Here is a 16,915-nt window from a genome sequence, read left to right as displayed (position 1 = left end):
TACTCTTATTGTGAATTTGAAAAGTCATAAGCTCTGAGGACTCAGTTTTCTCATCTCAAGGTGCTGAACAAGTTAATCTCTAAAGTTCTTTTCAATTTTAAAAAGGATATTCTCAGGATCATTTTGTTAAAATATTAACAAATGAATCAATGAGAAGAGAATATTGTTCATACTTTGCCAAATGATGGTTTAATTATAGAATGATAATTTAATAATGGTTACTTTATATAGAGGGCAGCTAGGTGGCCTGGCCTGGAGTCAGGAAGACTCATCTTTATAAGTTCAAATCTGGTCTCAGACACTTACTGCTGTGTGACTCTGGGCAAGTCACTTAACTCTGTTTGCCTCAGTTCCTCATCTGTAAAATGAGCTGGAGAAGGAAATGGCAAACCACTCCAGTAGCTTTACCAAGAAAACCCCAAATGGGTCATCAGACATAACTGAAACAACTGAACTAAATCATATAAGCGCATATACTCTCAAAATAATATGATATACTTACTTTACTTTTACTGGAAATCTCAAAAAAGTTAATTGTAATATCAACTTTATTTTGTTGAAAGAAAAGTCCAATTGTACAAGAAATAGCATACTTTGGCTCTGTTTGATACTTATACTCTGATTGATACTCATATTACTCTGGTACTATGATAATTATATTATTTCATAGTAGAGACAGGTATAGTAGGAAACTTTTTCTTAATCAACTAGACATGCATTCAACAAAAACATAACTATAACATTTTAAAATAAAAAGTTAATACAAAATAATTGCTCAAAGCAAAATTATATGATACTATTATTTGCAAATTAACTGATCAGTACATCCTTTATAAATTAACAAAATCAATTTTAACTTTTAAGTGGTACATATAAAGTTAATTATGCCATGTTGCCTTCTCAATGATTAAATGTTTCTGAAATTTTTAATATTCATTTCATAGCCCACAGTTTATCTAACTTTGAAGAGAATTAACTAATAACAAATTAACCAAGAATATTAATTATAAATTCCATATAATGCAAATTCTAACTAATATATATAGCTTTTGCTAACAGAAACCAAATTGAATTTCATATTTTTAGAAAGATCTGATTACTTTCTTTTTCATTTCAAAAGAGTTAATCTAGTAAAAACAAAGATTTGATTTTGAAAGTTGGGTTGACTTACTTCAATTTTCCAAAGAGAAATCCTTGCACTTCAATAGGTTCATTATCATCCTCTATTATTGTATTATTCATAGCTGTATTAAGAAATGCATTGAGCAAAGGAAGAAAATGTGGGATATTTTTATAGTTATTACAATTAACTTTAAGGAACACTTACAACAAAAACCATAGACAAAATTACGGTTAAAATAGAAGCACAATTAAAATCCGACTCTCTCAACTTTGATGTCTGATTTGCCCCTCAAGATCTTTACACCTCACACTGAATTATTTATCTTTCCCCCTAAAACTTCTATTCCTTTTGACTTTCTTTTCTCTTTCAATTGTACAACCATTTTTCTAATCAGCCACACAGATAACTTCAATGTCATCTTTGATTACTACTTCCTAGTGTCACATATAATCATTTGTTGATGCTGACTGCATTCTGATTCTCACTAATACTACCACTCACCTCTGGTCTCTTTTTATTTCAAATCTAGCCAACACACTGCTGCCAAAGTAGTTTTCCAAGGCACAATTCTGATCACATTATTCATTGCTCAGAACCTTCCAATAGATCTCCATTGTGTATCAAATAAAGTTCAAACTCCTTAGCCTAGCATTCAAAACTCTCAATGATGATTACAATTTACTACTTTTCTCAAATTGCTTCCTCTTTCTTCTATGTACTCTATATTCTATTCAGATCAAACTATTCACTAAACACTGAACACATTTGATGCTCTTCTGTGTTTGCAACTTTGGTTATGCTATTCCTTATATTGTGAATACCCTCCTACCTATCTCTAGCTGTTGCTATCTTATGCTTCACTCATGGTCTGGATTAAATATAACCATTTTCAAGAAACCTTCTTCAATTCCTTCCTCCTACCCCAATTCCCTAGCAAGAGGAACTTGGCCTCTTTCCTAATCTGAGGTCTTTCACAGCACTCCTCATAACTACTTATAATTCTAATTTTTACTATAAACCTGTGTATACGTCTTATCATCCCTTCTAGAACATAAGCGCCTTGAGTAGTGAGACCAGATTTCATTTATCCTAAGAGGGTCGTTTATTGCATTAACCTCATAAATTTTTGGTGAATAATGAAACATGGATAAGGATAGTATCAGATTAACCTGAATACGTAAAAGTTTGAGAGGAATTTTGGGATGTACATTGGTTATTGAAGGCTCCCATGTTTTAATTGTCTGAAACATTAGTTTAAGGAACAAGAATGTAATAATAAAGTAAACCAAGGGAATTTGTTTATAAATTCCTAATATAACCAGGATTCATATAATATAATTCATGAGAATTAATATTCTTTTATTCATCAATCAAATATGCTTAGAGACTATATAAGGTGTACGTACTAGGTGCATTAGAGCATAATTTAAAGCACACTTAAATAGAGTGACATGCTGGATAATTTCTTGTTTTATAATGACATTTTTGATAATTCGCCAGATAATGTACAATGAGTTTAAAAATAAATTATCCTCCCCCAATTCATTAATATACTTCTTTGTTTTCTTTTACTATCTCAGGCTACTTTTAGTTTATACTTCAAACACTATTTTTCCTAAAAATGAGTATATTTAGGATGTGATAACCATTAAAACTCTACTATTAGTAAGTGGAAATGAACCTACCTTTAACCTGTATATCATCTAGTGCTTTGTACTCAGTACTCTTAATTGCAAGTTCCACACCATATCCAGACAAGTTCATTTTCCTAGAGTCTGGTTTCTGTTTTTTTTTTAAAAAAAATAAGTTTATGAAGAAGAAATATTCAAAATATTTCCTTTTTATAGAAAACATATAATTTGCTTTATGATTATTAAGGAAATACCTTAGGATATACTTTTACATTGTTTATGATTTTGAGGACATATGTAACAACAAAGCATATTCCATTAAAAAGAAACAGAAACAGTAAAAAAATAATATATGCATATGTGTATCATATGTGTATATAATCAAGATAATATAACAATTTATAAATAGTGTACTTGTACTGTTTAGTGAATCCTAACATATAAGTATGATAACCACTGTCTTGGTTCTTATGCCTATGCCAATTGAAAAAAATTTTTTAACGTTAAAAAGTACTGGATCTTTTCAATCTACTAATGTACTTAAATTTTTCCTTCATGAGTTGGTTACTAATTCAAGATACTGAAATAATAAATAGAACTAATAATTGACATAAGGGCGATATTAGAAGAAATCTAATGTTTCTTCCAAATTCTATAATTCTTTATACTAAACGCCCAAACAACTTTATGTCTAAAGGCCACCAACAAGCTATTAGAGTTGGTTTCAAAATAAACAAGACCTGGGTTCAAGTGCTTAAGTCCTGCCTCTGATACATACTGGCTATATAACCCACAGTTACTCAGTGCCCCAGCTAACTTGCTAAGTCTTTTAGTTGGAGGGCAGCTGCTGATTTGCATTGGTGGAAGTTGCCTTAATGGGAGTTTCTCATACCAATGAAATAAGTCTCGTGTATATTACAGATAGAGATATGTCTGTGTACATGTAATTCAAAGATTCCTTTGATTGTTTTCTGATCACTAGCATACTGTTTAAGTATTATGACCCAATACTGTCATGCCTAAATTGCAGATAAAGATAGGTTTTACCAATGTATTGGATATAAGGGACAAAAGATTCAAAGAAGTAAAAGATAAATCTTGCTTTGAGAATGGCTGATATGAAGGCAAATGATATCACTCTAGCACTGACATTATAAATTTGAAGTAATTAAGTATTTTTATGTTTTTCTCTCAATTTGCAAGACAACACAATATTCCACAAAGTTATATCTACTATTGTTCAAACAAAATTTTCTAAAGGGTCACAAATCAGAATAATAAAACCAAGCTCTAACTTTCCTAAATTAGGATGACATAAAACCATAGGTAAGCTTTATTTCAGGTGCCAAATTTTCTCATTTTTAGCAACTTAGAAAAAGATATTCAATCTAATAGTTGACCTTGAGGTCTATTTGAATCGTAAAACTTTTTGATTTTATGATACCAATCAGTTGTTATCTCCAAGCCATATATGCTGCCAATAGGCTAGATGGTTGGCTGAATTTAACCCTCACCACATATTTGGCCACATACATCTTTAAAGGGAGTTGTATGGCTTTGCTTTTCATCAAATAAGGTTCATTTAGCAACCCCATCCATGTTAAAGAGGACAGTGTGCTGTGATTCTTTCCTTCTCATAGCTTCCTACTTTTGAAATCTCTGTTTCCCCTCTCCTGGCTACCAAAAGGTACACGTTTGTCATCCTTAAATATCCATATCTTGGTCTTCTATATATTGTAGATAGAACAGAGACAGAGGTAGGGACCTGTGATTTCACTGGCACAGGAAACTTTCTTGACCAACACAGGTAGGCACCTTCTCTGTAAATTATACTCTAGGAGGAACAGACTATAATCAGACTCATTATATGAGCTGAAATATGCAGACAAATACTTAGGAGTCCTGCTCATATCAGAAATCCAATTTGTCAGTTTCTCAGACTAACTATAAAACTGTTAGGCACATGCTATAATAGAAGACAGAATGTGTGAAAACTGGTTTATTTATAATTTCAGTAATCTAATGAAATTGAATTTTTAAAACTTTCTAATTTAATGTGATTCTATTTAAGAACATATTTAAAGAGGCTACTCAAAAGTCAATCAACTGATAGGCAAATTTATGGTTAAAAGCAACATATGCTGCTGTATAGTTCATTTTAAAAAATGGAATGTTATATAACCAATTGCCAATTATCAACCCCAGAAAGTTATTAGTTTACCAATAATTAACACAAATGCTTACTTTAACCATTTGAAAAAGTATTATAATACAATGTTTGAATTGTAAGTTTAGATTTGTAGCCCCAATGTACATGCTGTCAAGTGGAGAGACAATCTTTCATATATTTTTCTGCTTCTTTCTCCATATTAGACATGAAGAATGGTGAGGTGGTAGGTGGTAAGAATTCAAGAGAGATTTCATGTAAATAGTGGTAACTGAGCTGAGTTTTGAAAAAAAGTAAAGATTCTAAGAGGCAGAGGTGAGAAGGAAGTATATCCTAGGCACTAGGGACACCCAGTGCAAAGGCACAAAGAAAGAAGGAATGTGGTTATGTGAGGAAGTTAGTCGGTTTGGCTGGACCAAAGTGCATCAGGGAGATTAATGTTTTTAAGGTTGAAAAAGGAGAAAAGTTAATATTTTAGACTAGGTAGTTACTGGAGTTTATTAAGTAGAAGAGTGCTTTGATCAGACCTGTGTTTTAGGAAAATGACTTTAGCAGCCATGTGCAGGATGGATTGGAGAGGGGACACATATGAAACAGGACAACCAATTGGGTAATTGTTACAATAGTTCAGGTGAGAAGTAATGGAGTCCTGAATTAGCATAATAACTATGTAAGTAGAAAGATGGATACAAGAGATATGGAGTCAGAAAGATTTGAAAAGTGACTGATATTTGGGTGAGGGTAAACAGTCAAGAATGACACAAAGATTATGAACCCTGGGAATTGGAAGGATAGTTGTGCCCTTGACACAGATAGAGGTCATTCTAAAGAGGAGTGGTTTGAGAGGGGAGGGTAAAGAATAAATTCTCTTTTGGACAGAATTAAATTAAGAAATATATACCACCAGGTTTCAATTATATTTTTTTTCTGGTCCTTGGAGGAGGTTCCTATCACATTTTCCACATTCCTTTAAGTAGGGCTCCTGTAGGTTTAGCAGTGAAGATTAGGCTTATAATCCTACAAACAGCTACCTCAATCACTTTCATCTCTACGATAACTAGGTACACATCAACAAGGAACTTATTTGCTACTCTATATCATATAGTGTATTTTAATGTTTTAAGGCACAACCCAGTGCCCCAAATGAGAGAAATTCTTGGAGGGCTAAGGTAATTCAAGTAATTATCTAGCACTTGGTCTCAGGACCAAAAGAAAAGATTTCAGGGAAACTCACAGCAATAAGCGGAGGCTTCTTCTCTTTCCTTTGAGGAATAATAAAGAGCTCTCAAAAAGGCTGTAGTACTGTGTGAGTTAAGAAGACTAAGATGTTAGAGGATTCATGGTGTGAGCTGGTGTTGGTAAGACTGTTAATTCTGTGACTTATACTGACAAATTAATAGTCCAGATTCTTGAGAACCCAGGACCAGTTGCTCACAGTGCTATTAAAATTGTTAGCCACAAGTAACAGTATTCAAATTTGATTTAGACAAATTGATAAGTGAAATTTGTTAATAAACACCTTTTAAAGAAATTCAGTTTTATTCATTTCATACATATATGTCACTAGAATGAGATAACAGTTACCTAACAGAAGTCCTTATGATATTTGCTTAAGCATAAGAAATGATTAATTTTATTTGTTATCTTCTATGTGCTCAGCACTGCAGCAATATCTATTCAAGACTTTCATCTATGTACTATAGAAAATTAACTTTCTCTTAAAATTGTATTATCAGCTTACAGGTATAAGATTTTTAAAACATAAAGATGACTCTTTTAAAGTCTGTTCCCTATTTAATGACTTTATTAAATATAATTGTAATATCTTAGAGAAAAAGAAAACATCATAGGACTATGCCATATTTTCCATCTAGCAAGATGCCATCAAATGGTGAGAGACAGTACAACAATCTGCTTCATGATAAATTCAGTAACATAAAAAATATTAAAAGGTCATATCCCAAATAATAGGAAAATCACATTAATTTAAAAATAGAACTAGTTTCCCTGGTATATACTATAAAAGAAGAAATTGAAATTCTTGTCTAAATGTTTTGCTTAATAGTTCTATGATGTTTGAACTAAACATGACCTTGTCAATGCCTACTTTAGTATATCAAGACTGTGATATCAGTGGGGGTGTTTCTAAACTAAGAGTTTCCTATACAGATAAATATTAACACCCAGATCCACCTCTTCCTCACCCCCCCAACACAAACCTGACATATATGTTTACTAAATTATCATACACATATAGCACATACATACAAATCATACCTTCACATAATAAAGTATGATGGATAGAGTGCTGGACCTAGATTCAGAAAAACTTGGGTTCTACTCCAGCTTTGCACATTTAGTAGCTATCTGACTATGGGTGAATCACAACTTAAGGCTGAATTTCCTCATCTTGTAAAAGGTGGATAAAATATCTGTAGTACCTACATTGCAGAGCTGTTATAAGATCAAGTGAGCCAACTAAAGTACTTTGCAAACTTTAAAACATCATATAAATGTTGGCTATTATCATTATGACATACATAATGTGTGCAAAATTAAAAAGAACGTATAGCTAGGTGGCAAAGTAGATAGAATGCTGGACCTGAATTCAGGAAAACCCAAGTTCAAATCTGGCTATAGATACTTAATAACTGTATGACCTTGGTTGTCATTTAACTTCTGTACTTCTCAGTTTCTCCTCAACTGAAAATGGGGATAATAATAGTACCGATTTCCCTTGGGTTGTTGTGAGAATAAAATGAGATAATAATTGTGAAGTGCTTTGCAAATCTCAAAGTGCTATATAAATGCTTGATTTTACAATTATTGTTATAGGGCTCCAATTACATACTTAGCAATAACATGCAGTTCGAATGGTATATACATACATACATACATACATAAACACACATACATATGCATAAATCACATAAAACCATGAATCCAAGTGATTTTTGTTTTTGTTTCGTTTGTATATCATAATACAAAAAAATCCAAAATTATAAGGACTACTTGGAGAATGTTTAATAGCATGTAGGAGATTTCAATTTTTAATTAATTTGAACAACATGGGAGGCAATGTGGTATAATGGCAGAGAATATTGGATTTGTTAAAATGCCTTGGCCCTTCTTTTCACCATCACTGTGACAACTCACTTAACCTTCTCAGTTTCATTGTCTATGAAGTGAGAGGGCCAAACTAGAAAACCTTCCTGGTCTGAATCTACTCAATCATGAAACTAACATGTGTCCAGTGGGAATTTTTTTAATTGCTTTACTTATAACAGTAAAGAACAGGCCTTACTCTTTGTTTTGCTACTCTACTGTAAGTACCATGGGAACTTTCCATTTGACTTGCAACTAAAACCTTTCCTTTGTGTATCTCTCCCATTATAATGGGAATTCCTTGAGAGCAGGGACTGTCTTACTTTTCTATTTGTAAGTCCCCAACCTAGAACTTAGAATATTATTTCATTTTATTCCCACAACAACCCCAGGAGATAGAGGCTATTATTATCCCCATTTTACAGATGAGAAAACTGAGACAGAAAGGTTAAGTGACTGGCCCAAGGTTATACAATCTGTAAGTGTCTGAGGTTGAATTTGATCAGGTCCAGTGCTCTATCCAATGTGCCATATAGATGCAGTTTGAGTCCTGACCCTGACTTACTACCTAAGTGTACATAGGTAATTCATTTATAATCATTCAGCCTCAGTTTCCTTATAATGATATAGGAATAATAATACTTGTATTATCTAACTCACAAGGTTGTGAAAAAAATGCTTTGTAAAGAAAGTACCATATAAATGTGAGTGTTATTACTATGAATGTTATGCAAAAAGATGAACAGAAACTCCAGTAAATGTTTATGTCTATTTCACTGTGTGAAAATGATAATCTAAGGAAAACTTTCTATCATATGAGTTAACAGATATAAAATTATTTTAGCAGTCATGCTGAATTTGATATAAAAATAGTATACCTGAATATAATGCCGGAAAACATAGAGAATTTCTTCCTTTTGAGCTTTCTGTAAAAGAATTTTGTGAAATTTATTGAAGTCTTTAGTACCCATTTCTCCATAAAGTATGATCACTGGTAGGTTCTCAGTGACTGTAGGGTATTTATGATCTCCTTTGAATAAATATGGTCTAGGCCTAAAATGAAAAGAAATAAACAACACACTTTAGTAAAGGTATACAATCAACAGTATGTAAGAGATATTGAACAGTGTCCACATCTGAGTGTCTGGCTGGCATGCTGGAAAGTAGACATTGATCTGAATTTACTTGTCTCTTTCCTTTCCCCAATGAGTAAATCCTGCGTGGAACCTGCTCCAAACATTTGAGACTTCCCTAATGTTTCAGTTTGTGACTTCACTTATTTTCTGTCTACCTCCCTACTGCCCCTAACTACCTGGGGAAAGAGTTAAGGTGTCCTAAAAGGTGAAAAATGTAGCAAGTAAATTATTTTCCCTGGTTAACTTCTCCCTTCCAGAATAAGAAGTATGAGTCAAGAGGGCTGATACAGATCCCTAAGGCTCTAAAATGTACTTAAATTAAAATAAGTGAGAAAAATCCCTTACTAGACTGTTTTCCAGCCCTCCTCCCCACCTACCATGGACAGAGAGAGAGTGAATTGTTTCCATTACCTTTCACTTTTTCCTTTGGTCAACTCAACTCACTTTTACAAGTATTTACTAAGGATCTGCTTTATTCAATGCAGTGTACTCTGTGATTTCAAGAAACTTATGATCTAGTTGGAAGTCAACTACATAAAAAAGCTATAATACAAGTCATGATAAGTATATAAGAAAAGTACTAAACAGTTTAGTTGGAAAGATTCAAGGGGGAAGGTATAATTTATAGTTGGGGGGATAATACTTCAAGGCAGAAACACTTGAATTGAGTCTCAAAGAAAAGGAAGGATGTGTGAAAATATGGGGAAAGAAAGGAGAGATTATTCCAGGCATGGAGAATATGGTATATAAAGTCATAAAGGTAGGAAAGAATAGGATAGGGTTTGTGAAAATGGTTAGTCTAGTTTGAATGGAAATTAGAATACATGGAATTACATGTTAAGTACATGTAAGTTGCACACAGAAAATATGACTATAACAGAATAATTTTCAAATTTAACATTTTCCAATAGGACATAAGCATCAATTTTTCACCTAAAGTCTATAACACTAAAAATTAACAGAGGTAAAGATAATAGCAATTATAGCTAATGTTTATATAGTGCTTTAAGGTTCACAAAATGCTTTACAAATATCTCGCTTTATCCTCACAAGAACCCTTGGAGGCAGGTACTATTATTATTCTTATTTTACTGATGAGGAAAGAGGTAGACAGAGGCTAAGTGACTTGCTCAGGGTCATACAGTCAATATGTATCTGAGGCTGGATTTGAACTCAGCTTCTTCCTGACTCCAGGTCCTCTACTCACTCTATTTATTCATTGTGCCATCCAGCTGTCAAGGTAAAAGACCCTAAGTTTTTTTCAGTTCTGAAATGAAAGACAATTTTTTTTTATTAAAAAGTCATAAAAAGCCCTGATGTTTTATCATAGTTTAACTGAACTAGAGGATTCCATCTGTGGATTAAATATTGTGCCTTACAATACTGGAGAGATTATGAAATAATCTATAAGCAAGAATAACTGTTTGGGTTTCTTCAACATTTCTAAAAAACTGTCATAACTTAAGAAGATGAGAGAAAATACTATCCACTCCATCATTTTTAAATGCTGAGCAACTTATTGAATCTAAACTACTTTTCCACAGAAATAAATGTCATTTTTATAAGGAAAATTTTGTTAACTCTTTACTAGAAAGATGAAATCATTCCAACTAGTTCTGTGAGAGAAATATGAACATGTAGTAATAAATTTTGTACAACTAACTTTACTTCTATCTGATCTTGCTTTCATAGACATTTAGATATTGAAAAATAGAACTAAAAGCTCTGAAATATCTAAAATGATGAAAACAAGATCACAGTATAAAAACAAGCACATAATAAGAAAGGAGGCATAAGAAAAAAGGAAATCATGAATTATTTTTTAAATTAAAAAAGGGGGAATCCATTATTAGTCAGAGGTCCAGGCAAAATGCAAGATAAGCACTGCAAAAATAACATCACATAGATTACTTTCACACAACAAGAATGTGTTTATGGTGGCTACTTTAAACAAAAGGCAAACTTCCATATGCAAAAAACCCCCATAATTTGAATTAGTTGGAGAATAATCTAATTTGAAAAATAAATATAAACTGAGGTTTTCTAGCTTTCAAGTAAATGCGATATTTATTAACTCTAAATGCTAACAAACTGTTATGAAGTAGAAATTCCAGAATTGGTTTACAATAACAGAATCATATATATAAATAGAAACTGTTCAGGAGATTGAAGATTCTATTCTTTTCAGCATGTTAAATATTTCTTTCGTAATCTTACTTTAAATTGTTAATTTATTTGTAGATCACCTCTACATCTGTAGGGTACCTTAAAAGATATAATAGAGGAAATAGTACAAGACAGATTAAAGTACTTTCCCAAAGTCATACAAAGCTAGGATTAGATGTTTTTCCACTGTAAAAAATCTATCTCCATATATAAAATCTTTTAGATATAAAGATAAATTTCATTTCTGCTCCACTAAAATTATAACATTTTCCAAATTATAACAAATTTCAAATCAAGAGGGTCTACATTAAATAATTTTAAAACCACATTTATAATCATTCCTAATCATTCACTATTTCTTCATTATTCTTTTAATATTTTATATACAGTACTTATTTCCAGTTATAAATATGTTGCTTTGTAACACATTTGAGATTTTCTGTGTAAAAACAATTCCCTGGTGGCAGTGGCTTGTTTCTATTTTTCTAGTTTCTCACATAATGACTACTATTTTGCCTTAAATAAAGTCTTATCTGGGTGGATAAAAATTCATTTCTGAAGATCTAAGGGTTCATTTAAATTGTATTTGTATAAAAAGGATTTTATTTAAAAGAGAAACTATAACAATGATTCTGTTTAAAGATATGTAAATACTATAAAATATAATCATATCATACTTATTATTCTAGTGAAATAATTTTAAAATATATTTTTTATTTTTGTTGATGGCTGACTTCCTAACAGAGAATAGCAGAAGTATTCTTGAAATACTCATTATTAACCTACCTACATAGAAATGTATGTGCTTCAATGAGTTTTGGGAAATAAAAGAAAACAGTAATACTGTTTTCTGATATAGTCTCAAAATTATTCTTTAAAATAATAAAATAAAACAGGGACTTAAATTACATAATTTACTGTAGTGGAAAAAATTATAAACTTGGATTCTGTTAAGATGATCTCTGCCTCTGACACTTTGTGTCTCAGTTTCTTCATGTATAAAATGATACAAACTACTATTTCTCTTCTTATCCTACTTTTACTAATTCTTTCACTATGAAAGTTTTTCAATTTCATGTACTGAAATTAATGTATTTTATCTTATGTAACAAACTCTTTCTTGTTTGATTAAGACTTCTCACCATAATCACGAAAAAAATCTGTTTTTTATTGTTGTCAAGTTGTTTCAGTCATGTTCAACTCTTCATGACCCTATTTGGGGTTTTCTTGGCAGAGATACTGGAGTGGTTCGCATTTCCTTTTGCAGCTCATTTTTCAGATAAGGAACTGAGGAAAACAGGGGTAAGTGATGTACCAAGGGTCACACAGCTAGTAAGTGTCTGAGACTAGAATTGAACTCATGAAATGAGTCTTCCTGACTCTAGGTCTGACACTCTATCCATTGCACCACCTAGCTGCTCTTAAACAATCTGGTACTGGGTAAGAAACAGAGTGGTAGATTAATGGAATAGATTAGGTACACAATACACAATAGTAAATGACCACAGTAATATAGTGTTTGATCCAAGTTTTGGGGGGAAAATGTCACCAAATGACAAAAATTGCTGTGAAAACTGGAAAGCAGTTTAGAAGAAACTAGGTTTGGAGCAATATCTCATACCGTATACCAAGATAAAATCAAAGTGGATAAATGATTTAGATATAATGAGTGACATCATAAGTAAATCAGAGGGAGTACAGAAAATTTTACCTGTCAGATCTGTAGATAAGGGAGGAGTATATGACTATTAAGAGATAGAGAGGATCATAGAAATAAAATGAATAATTTCAATTACATGAAATTAAAAATCTTTTGTACAAATAAAAGCAATACAGCCAAAATTAGAAGAAAAGCAAAAAACTGGGGGGAAATTTATAGCAAATTTTTCAGATAAAGGCCTAATTTCTCAAATATATAGGGAACTGAGCCAAATTTGTAAAAAAAAAAAAAAAGAGCTATTGCTCCATTGATAAATGGTTTAAGGATATGAACAGGCACTTTTCAGAAGAAGAAACAAAAGTTATCAATAGTCACTTGAAAAAGATGCTCAAAATCACTACTAATTAGAAAAATGCAAATTAAAACAGCTCCAAGATATCATTTCACATCTATCAGATTGGCTTATATCATAGAAATGGAAAATGACAAAAGCTGGAGGGGATATGGAAAAATTGGAGTTATGAATTGATTCAATCATTCTGGAGAACGATTTGGAACAATGTACAAAGGGCTATACAATTTTGCATACCCTTTGACCCAGCAATATCACTACTAGATCTGTATCCCAAAGAGATCAAAGAAAAGCAAAAAGGACCCATATGTACAAAAATATTTATAGCAGTTCTTTTTGTGGTGGCCAAGAATTGGAAATTGAGAGGATGCCCATCAATTGGGGAATGGCTCAACAAGTTGTGATAGATGATTGTGATAAAATACTATTGTGCTACAAGAAATGTTTTTAGAAAAATCTGGGAAGTGTTATATGAACTGATGCAAAATGAAGTGAACAGAACCAGTAGAACATTGTACACATTAACAGCAGTATTGTAATGTTGATCAATTTTGAAAGACTTAGCTATTCTGATCAAGACAATAATCCAAGACAATTCCCAAGGACATATGATGAAAAATGCTATCAGCCTTCAAGAGAAAAGTAATGAACTCTGAGTGCAGACTGAAGCATACTTTCAAAACTTTCTTTATTTTTCTTGGACTTTTTTGTGTTCTTTTGCAACATGGCTTCTATGGATATGTTTTGCATGACTTCACATGTAAAACTGATATTATGTTGCCTGCCTTCTCAGGGAGCGAGGAAAATGTGGAAGGGAGGAAGAGAATCTGGAACTCAAAATTTAAAAAGATTAATATTAAATTCTTACATGTAATTTGGAAATATTTAACAAAATAAATTTTAAAAAATTTTTAAATTCTCCCTCTACCATAGTAGGGAAAAATAGCTGATCTTTATCTCTTCTAATTTTTTTCACGGTATGATCTTTAACATTCAGATTATTTATCCACTCACTCAAAAAGCTTCCTGTTTACCAGGTACTGTGCAAAAACATTCCTGGCCTTTAAGGAGTTCATAGTCTAATCAGAGAAATAACATACATAATACATAACATAGTTATTTAACTATGCACATACAAAATAAATAGAACGAATGGCAAGTAATCTTGGGGGGAAGGCACTAGCAATGGTGAGGGGAAGGGACTAGGAAAAGTTTATTTTTTTCCTCAGAAGGTAGGATTTGGGCTGTCTTGAAGAGAACCAGGGAATCCAGAAGGCAGAGGGGATGAGGAGGGACAGCATTTCAAGGATGGGTGAGAGGAAGTGAAAAGGCAGAATTAGGCGTTGGACTGTTTTATGGGAGAAAAAGCAAAAGGGCTAGGGTCATTGAATTGTAGAATCCTTGGATAGGAATAAAAAGTAAAAAGACTGGAAAGGTAGGAAGGGGAAAAAGTTGTGAAGGGCTTTAGTCAATCATTTTCAGTGTTTTGGCATAATAAGTTCTGATTATTATTTTTATTTCTTCTGGTTTTATTGTGCTTCTACCTTGTTCATTTAAAAAAAATTTACATGGTTTTCTACCCTCCTCTTTTCTAATCAAGTTGGCTAAAAGTTTATCAATTTTGTTGTTTATTTCAAAGAACTAGTGATTACATTTATCAGTTGCATAGTCATTTTAGTTTCTAATTTATTTATTTCTTCTCTAATTTTCAAGTTTCCACTTTTGTGCTTATTTTAAGTGTTTATTGGTTGGCTTTCTAATTTTTAAACTTGTACATTCAGTCAATTATTTTTCTATTTTGTAATGTACTTTTTATAGGACATAATTTTTATTCTGAGAACTGCTTTAGCCGCATTTGAGAAATTCTGGTATATTGTCTCATCACTATCATTGCCTTTTACATAGTTATTAATTGTTTCTGTGATTTGTTCTTTGTCCTATTTGTTTAAGATTTCATTATATATTAAGTGTCCATTTAGGTCTGTTTCTCTTGCTTGTGTTCCTTGTATTGCTTATTATTTTTATTTCAAATGGCATTGTTTAATATGGCTATACATATATATATGACATTTATAATCCTCTATGCTCTAATACATGGTCAAATTTTATAAAAGTGCTATGTGATACTGAGAAATGTATGTGTATGTGTGTACACATACATATACATGCATACACATACATATACACATATATAACATATATTAGTATTATTGTTATTACAATATAGTGATCCCATGAATCATTTAGCTCTAAATTCTCCAACAATATGCTCAGTTTTATATTTCTCCTTTGATTCATCTTCCTGTTTTATTTTTTCTACCTCAGAGATAAATATGAAAATACCCTACTATTATTAAGTTGTGATTTTGGTCTTTCTTTGATTCAGTTAATTTTTCCTTTAGGAATTTAAATGCAATTTCATATGGTTCATATATGGCTGGGGGAGGAAATATGAATTAATGTAGTATTTACTATGTGCCAGGAATGTTGCTAAATGATGTAAAAAAAAACCACAATCAAATATTATCATATTTGATCCTCACAACAATTTTGTAAGGTAAGTACTGCTATGATTATTCTCATTTTACAATTGAGGAAACTGAGGCAAATAGCAGTTAAATGACTTACCCAGGGTCACAAAGCCAGTAAGTGTATGAAATAAAATTTGAATTCAGGTCTTCCTGACTCCAAAGCTGGCACTCTATTCATTGTACCACTAACTTCCCCTAATATATGTTTAATATTCAGATTGGTTCATTTCCTATGGGTCACCTTGCTATTCTTTGAATAAAACATTTAACCTCCCAATTCTGGGCATTTGTACTGACTATCCCCCATGCCTGTAAGGCTTTTCCTCCTCATCTATGCCTCCTGGCTTCCTTAAAATCCCAGCTGAAATCTCAGCTACAGAGTGTTTCTTGATCTTCTTTAATTCTACTGCCTTGTCTTTGTTATTTCTAATTTATCCTGTATTTATCACATTTATACATAATCATTTGCATATTGTCATCCTTATTAGTCCATGAGCTCCTTGAAAAGAGGAACTGTTTGGGTTTTTGGGTTTTGGTTTTTTTTTTTGCCTTTCTTTGGATCCCCAGTTCTTAACACAGTGCCCGGCTCTGGATTAATAACTTTAAAAATTATGTAATCTGCAAATTAAAACAAATCTGAGGTACCACATCACACTTATCAGATTGGCTAACATGACAGAACAAGAAAATGATAAATGTTGGAGATGTGGGGAAAATTAGAACACTGATGCATTGTTGGAGTTGTGAATTGATCCAACCATATCAGAGAGCAATTTGGAACTATACAAAATGCTATAAAACTGTGCATATCCTTTGATCCCTCAATACCACTTCTAGGTCTGTATCCCAAAGAAATCATAAAAATGGGAAAAGGACCCACATATACAAAAATATTTATAGCAGCTCTTTCTGTGGTGGCCAAGAATTGGAAATTGAGGGGATGCTCATAAATTGGGGAATGGTTGAATAAGTTGTAGCATATGAATGTAATGGAATACTATTGTTCCATAAGAAATGAACAGGCAGACTGCAGAAAAACCTAGA

At 32.1% G+C, this 16,915-nt stretch overlaps 1 protein-coding gene across 1 annotated transcript in view; it reads right to left on the bottom strand.

The window, feature by feature from the left end:
• Positions 1 to 16,915, bottom strand: part of UGGT2 (UDP-glucose glycoprotein glucosyltransferase 2) — a 212,746-nt gene that overhangs the window by 151,744 nt on the left and 44,087 nt on the right. The window contains exons 5-7 of the mRNA XM_027855699.1: positions 8,905 to 9,079; positions 2,809 to 2,905; positions 1,172 to 1,244 (exon numbers count right to left, since the gene is read on the bottom strand). Coding sequence (XP_027711500.1) covers positions 1,172 to 1,244; positions 2,809 to 2,905; positions 8,905 to 9,079 — 345 coding nt within the window. The remainder of the gene's footprint in view (positions 1 to 1,171; positions 1,245 to 2,808; positions 2,906 to 8,904; positions 9,080 to 16,915) is intronic.

The sequence above is a fragment of the Vombatus ursinus genome, unplaced genomic scaffold, assembly GCF_900497805.2.
Source record: "Vombatus ursinus unplaced genomic scaffold, bare-nosed wombat genome assembly UNPS02011014.1, whole genome shotgun sequence".
NCBI lineage: Eukaryota > Metazoa > Chordata > Mammalia > Diprotodontia > Vombatidae > Vombatus > Vombatus ursinus.
Note: the sequence above shows the minus strand (reverse complement) of the source record. Positions and strands in the feature narration are given on the sequence as shown.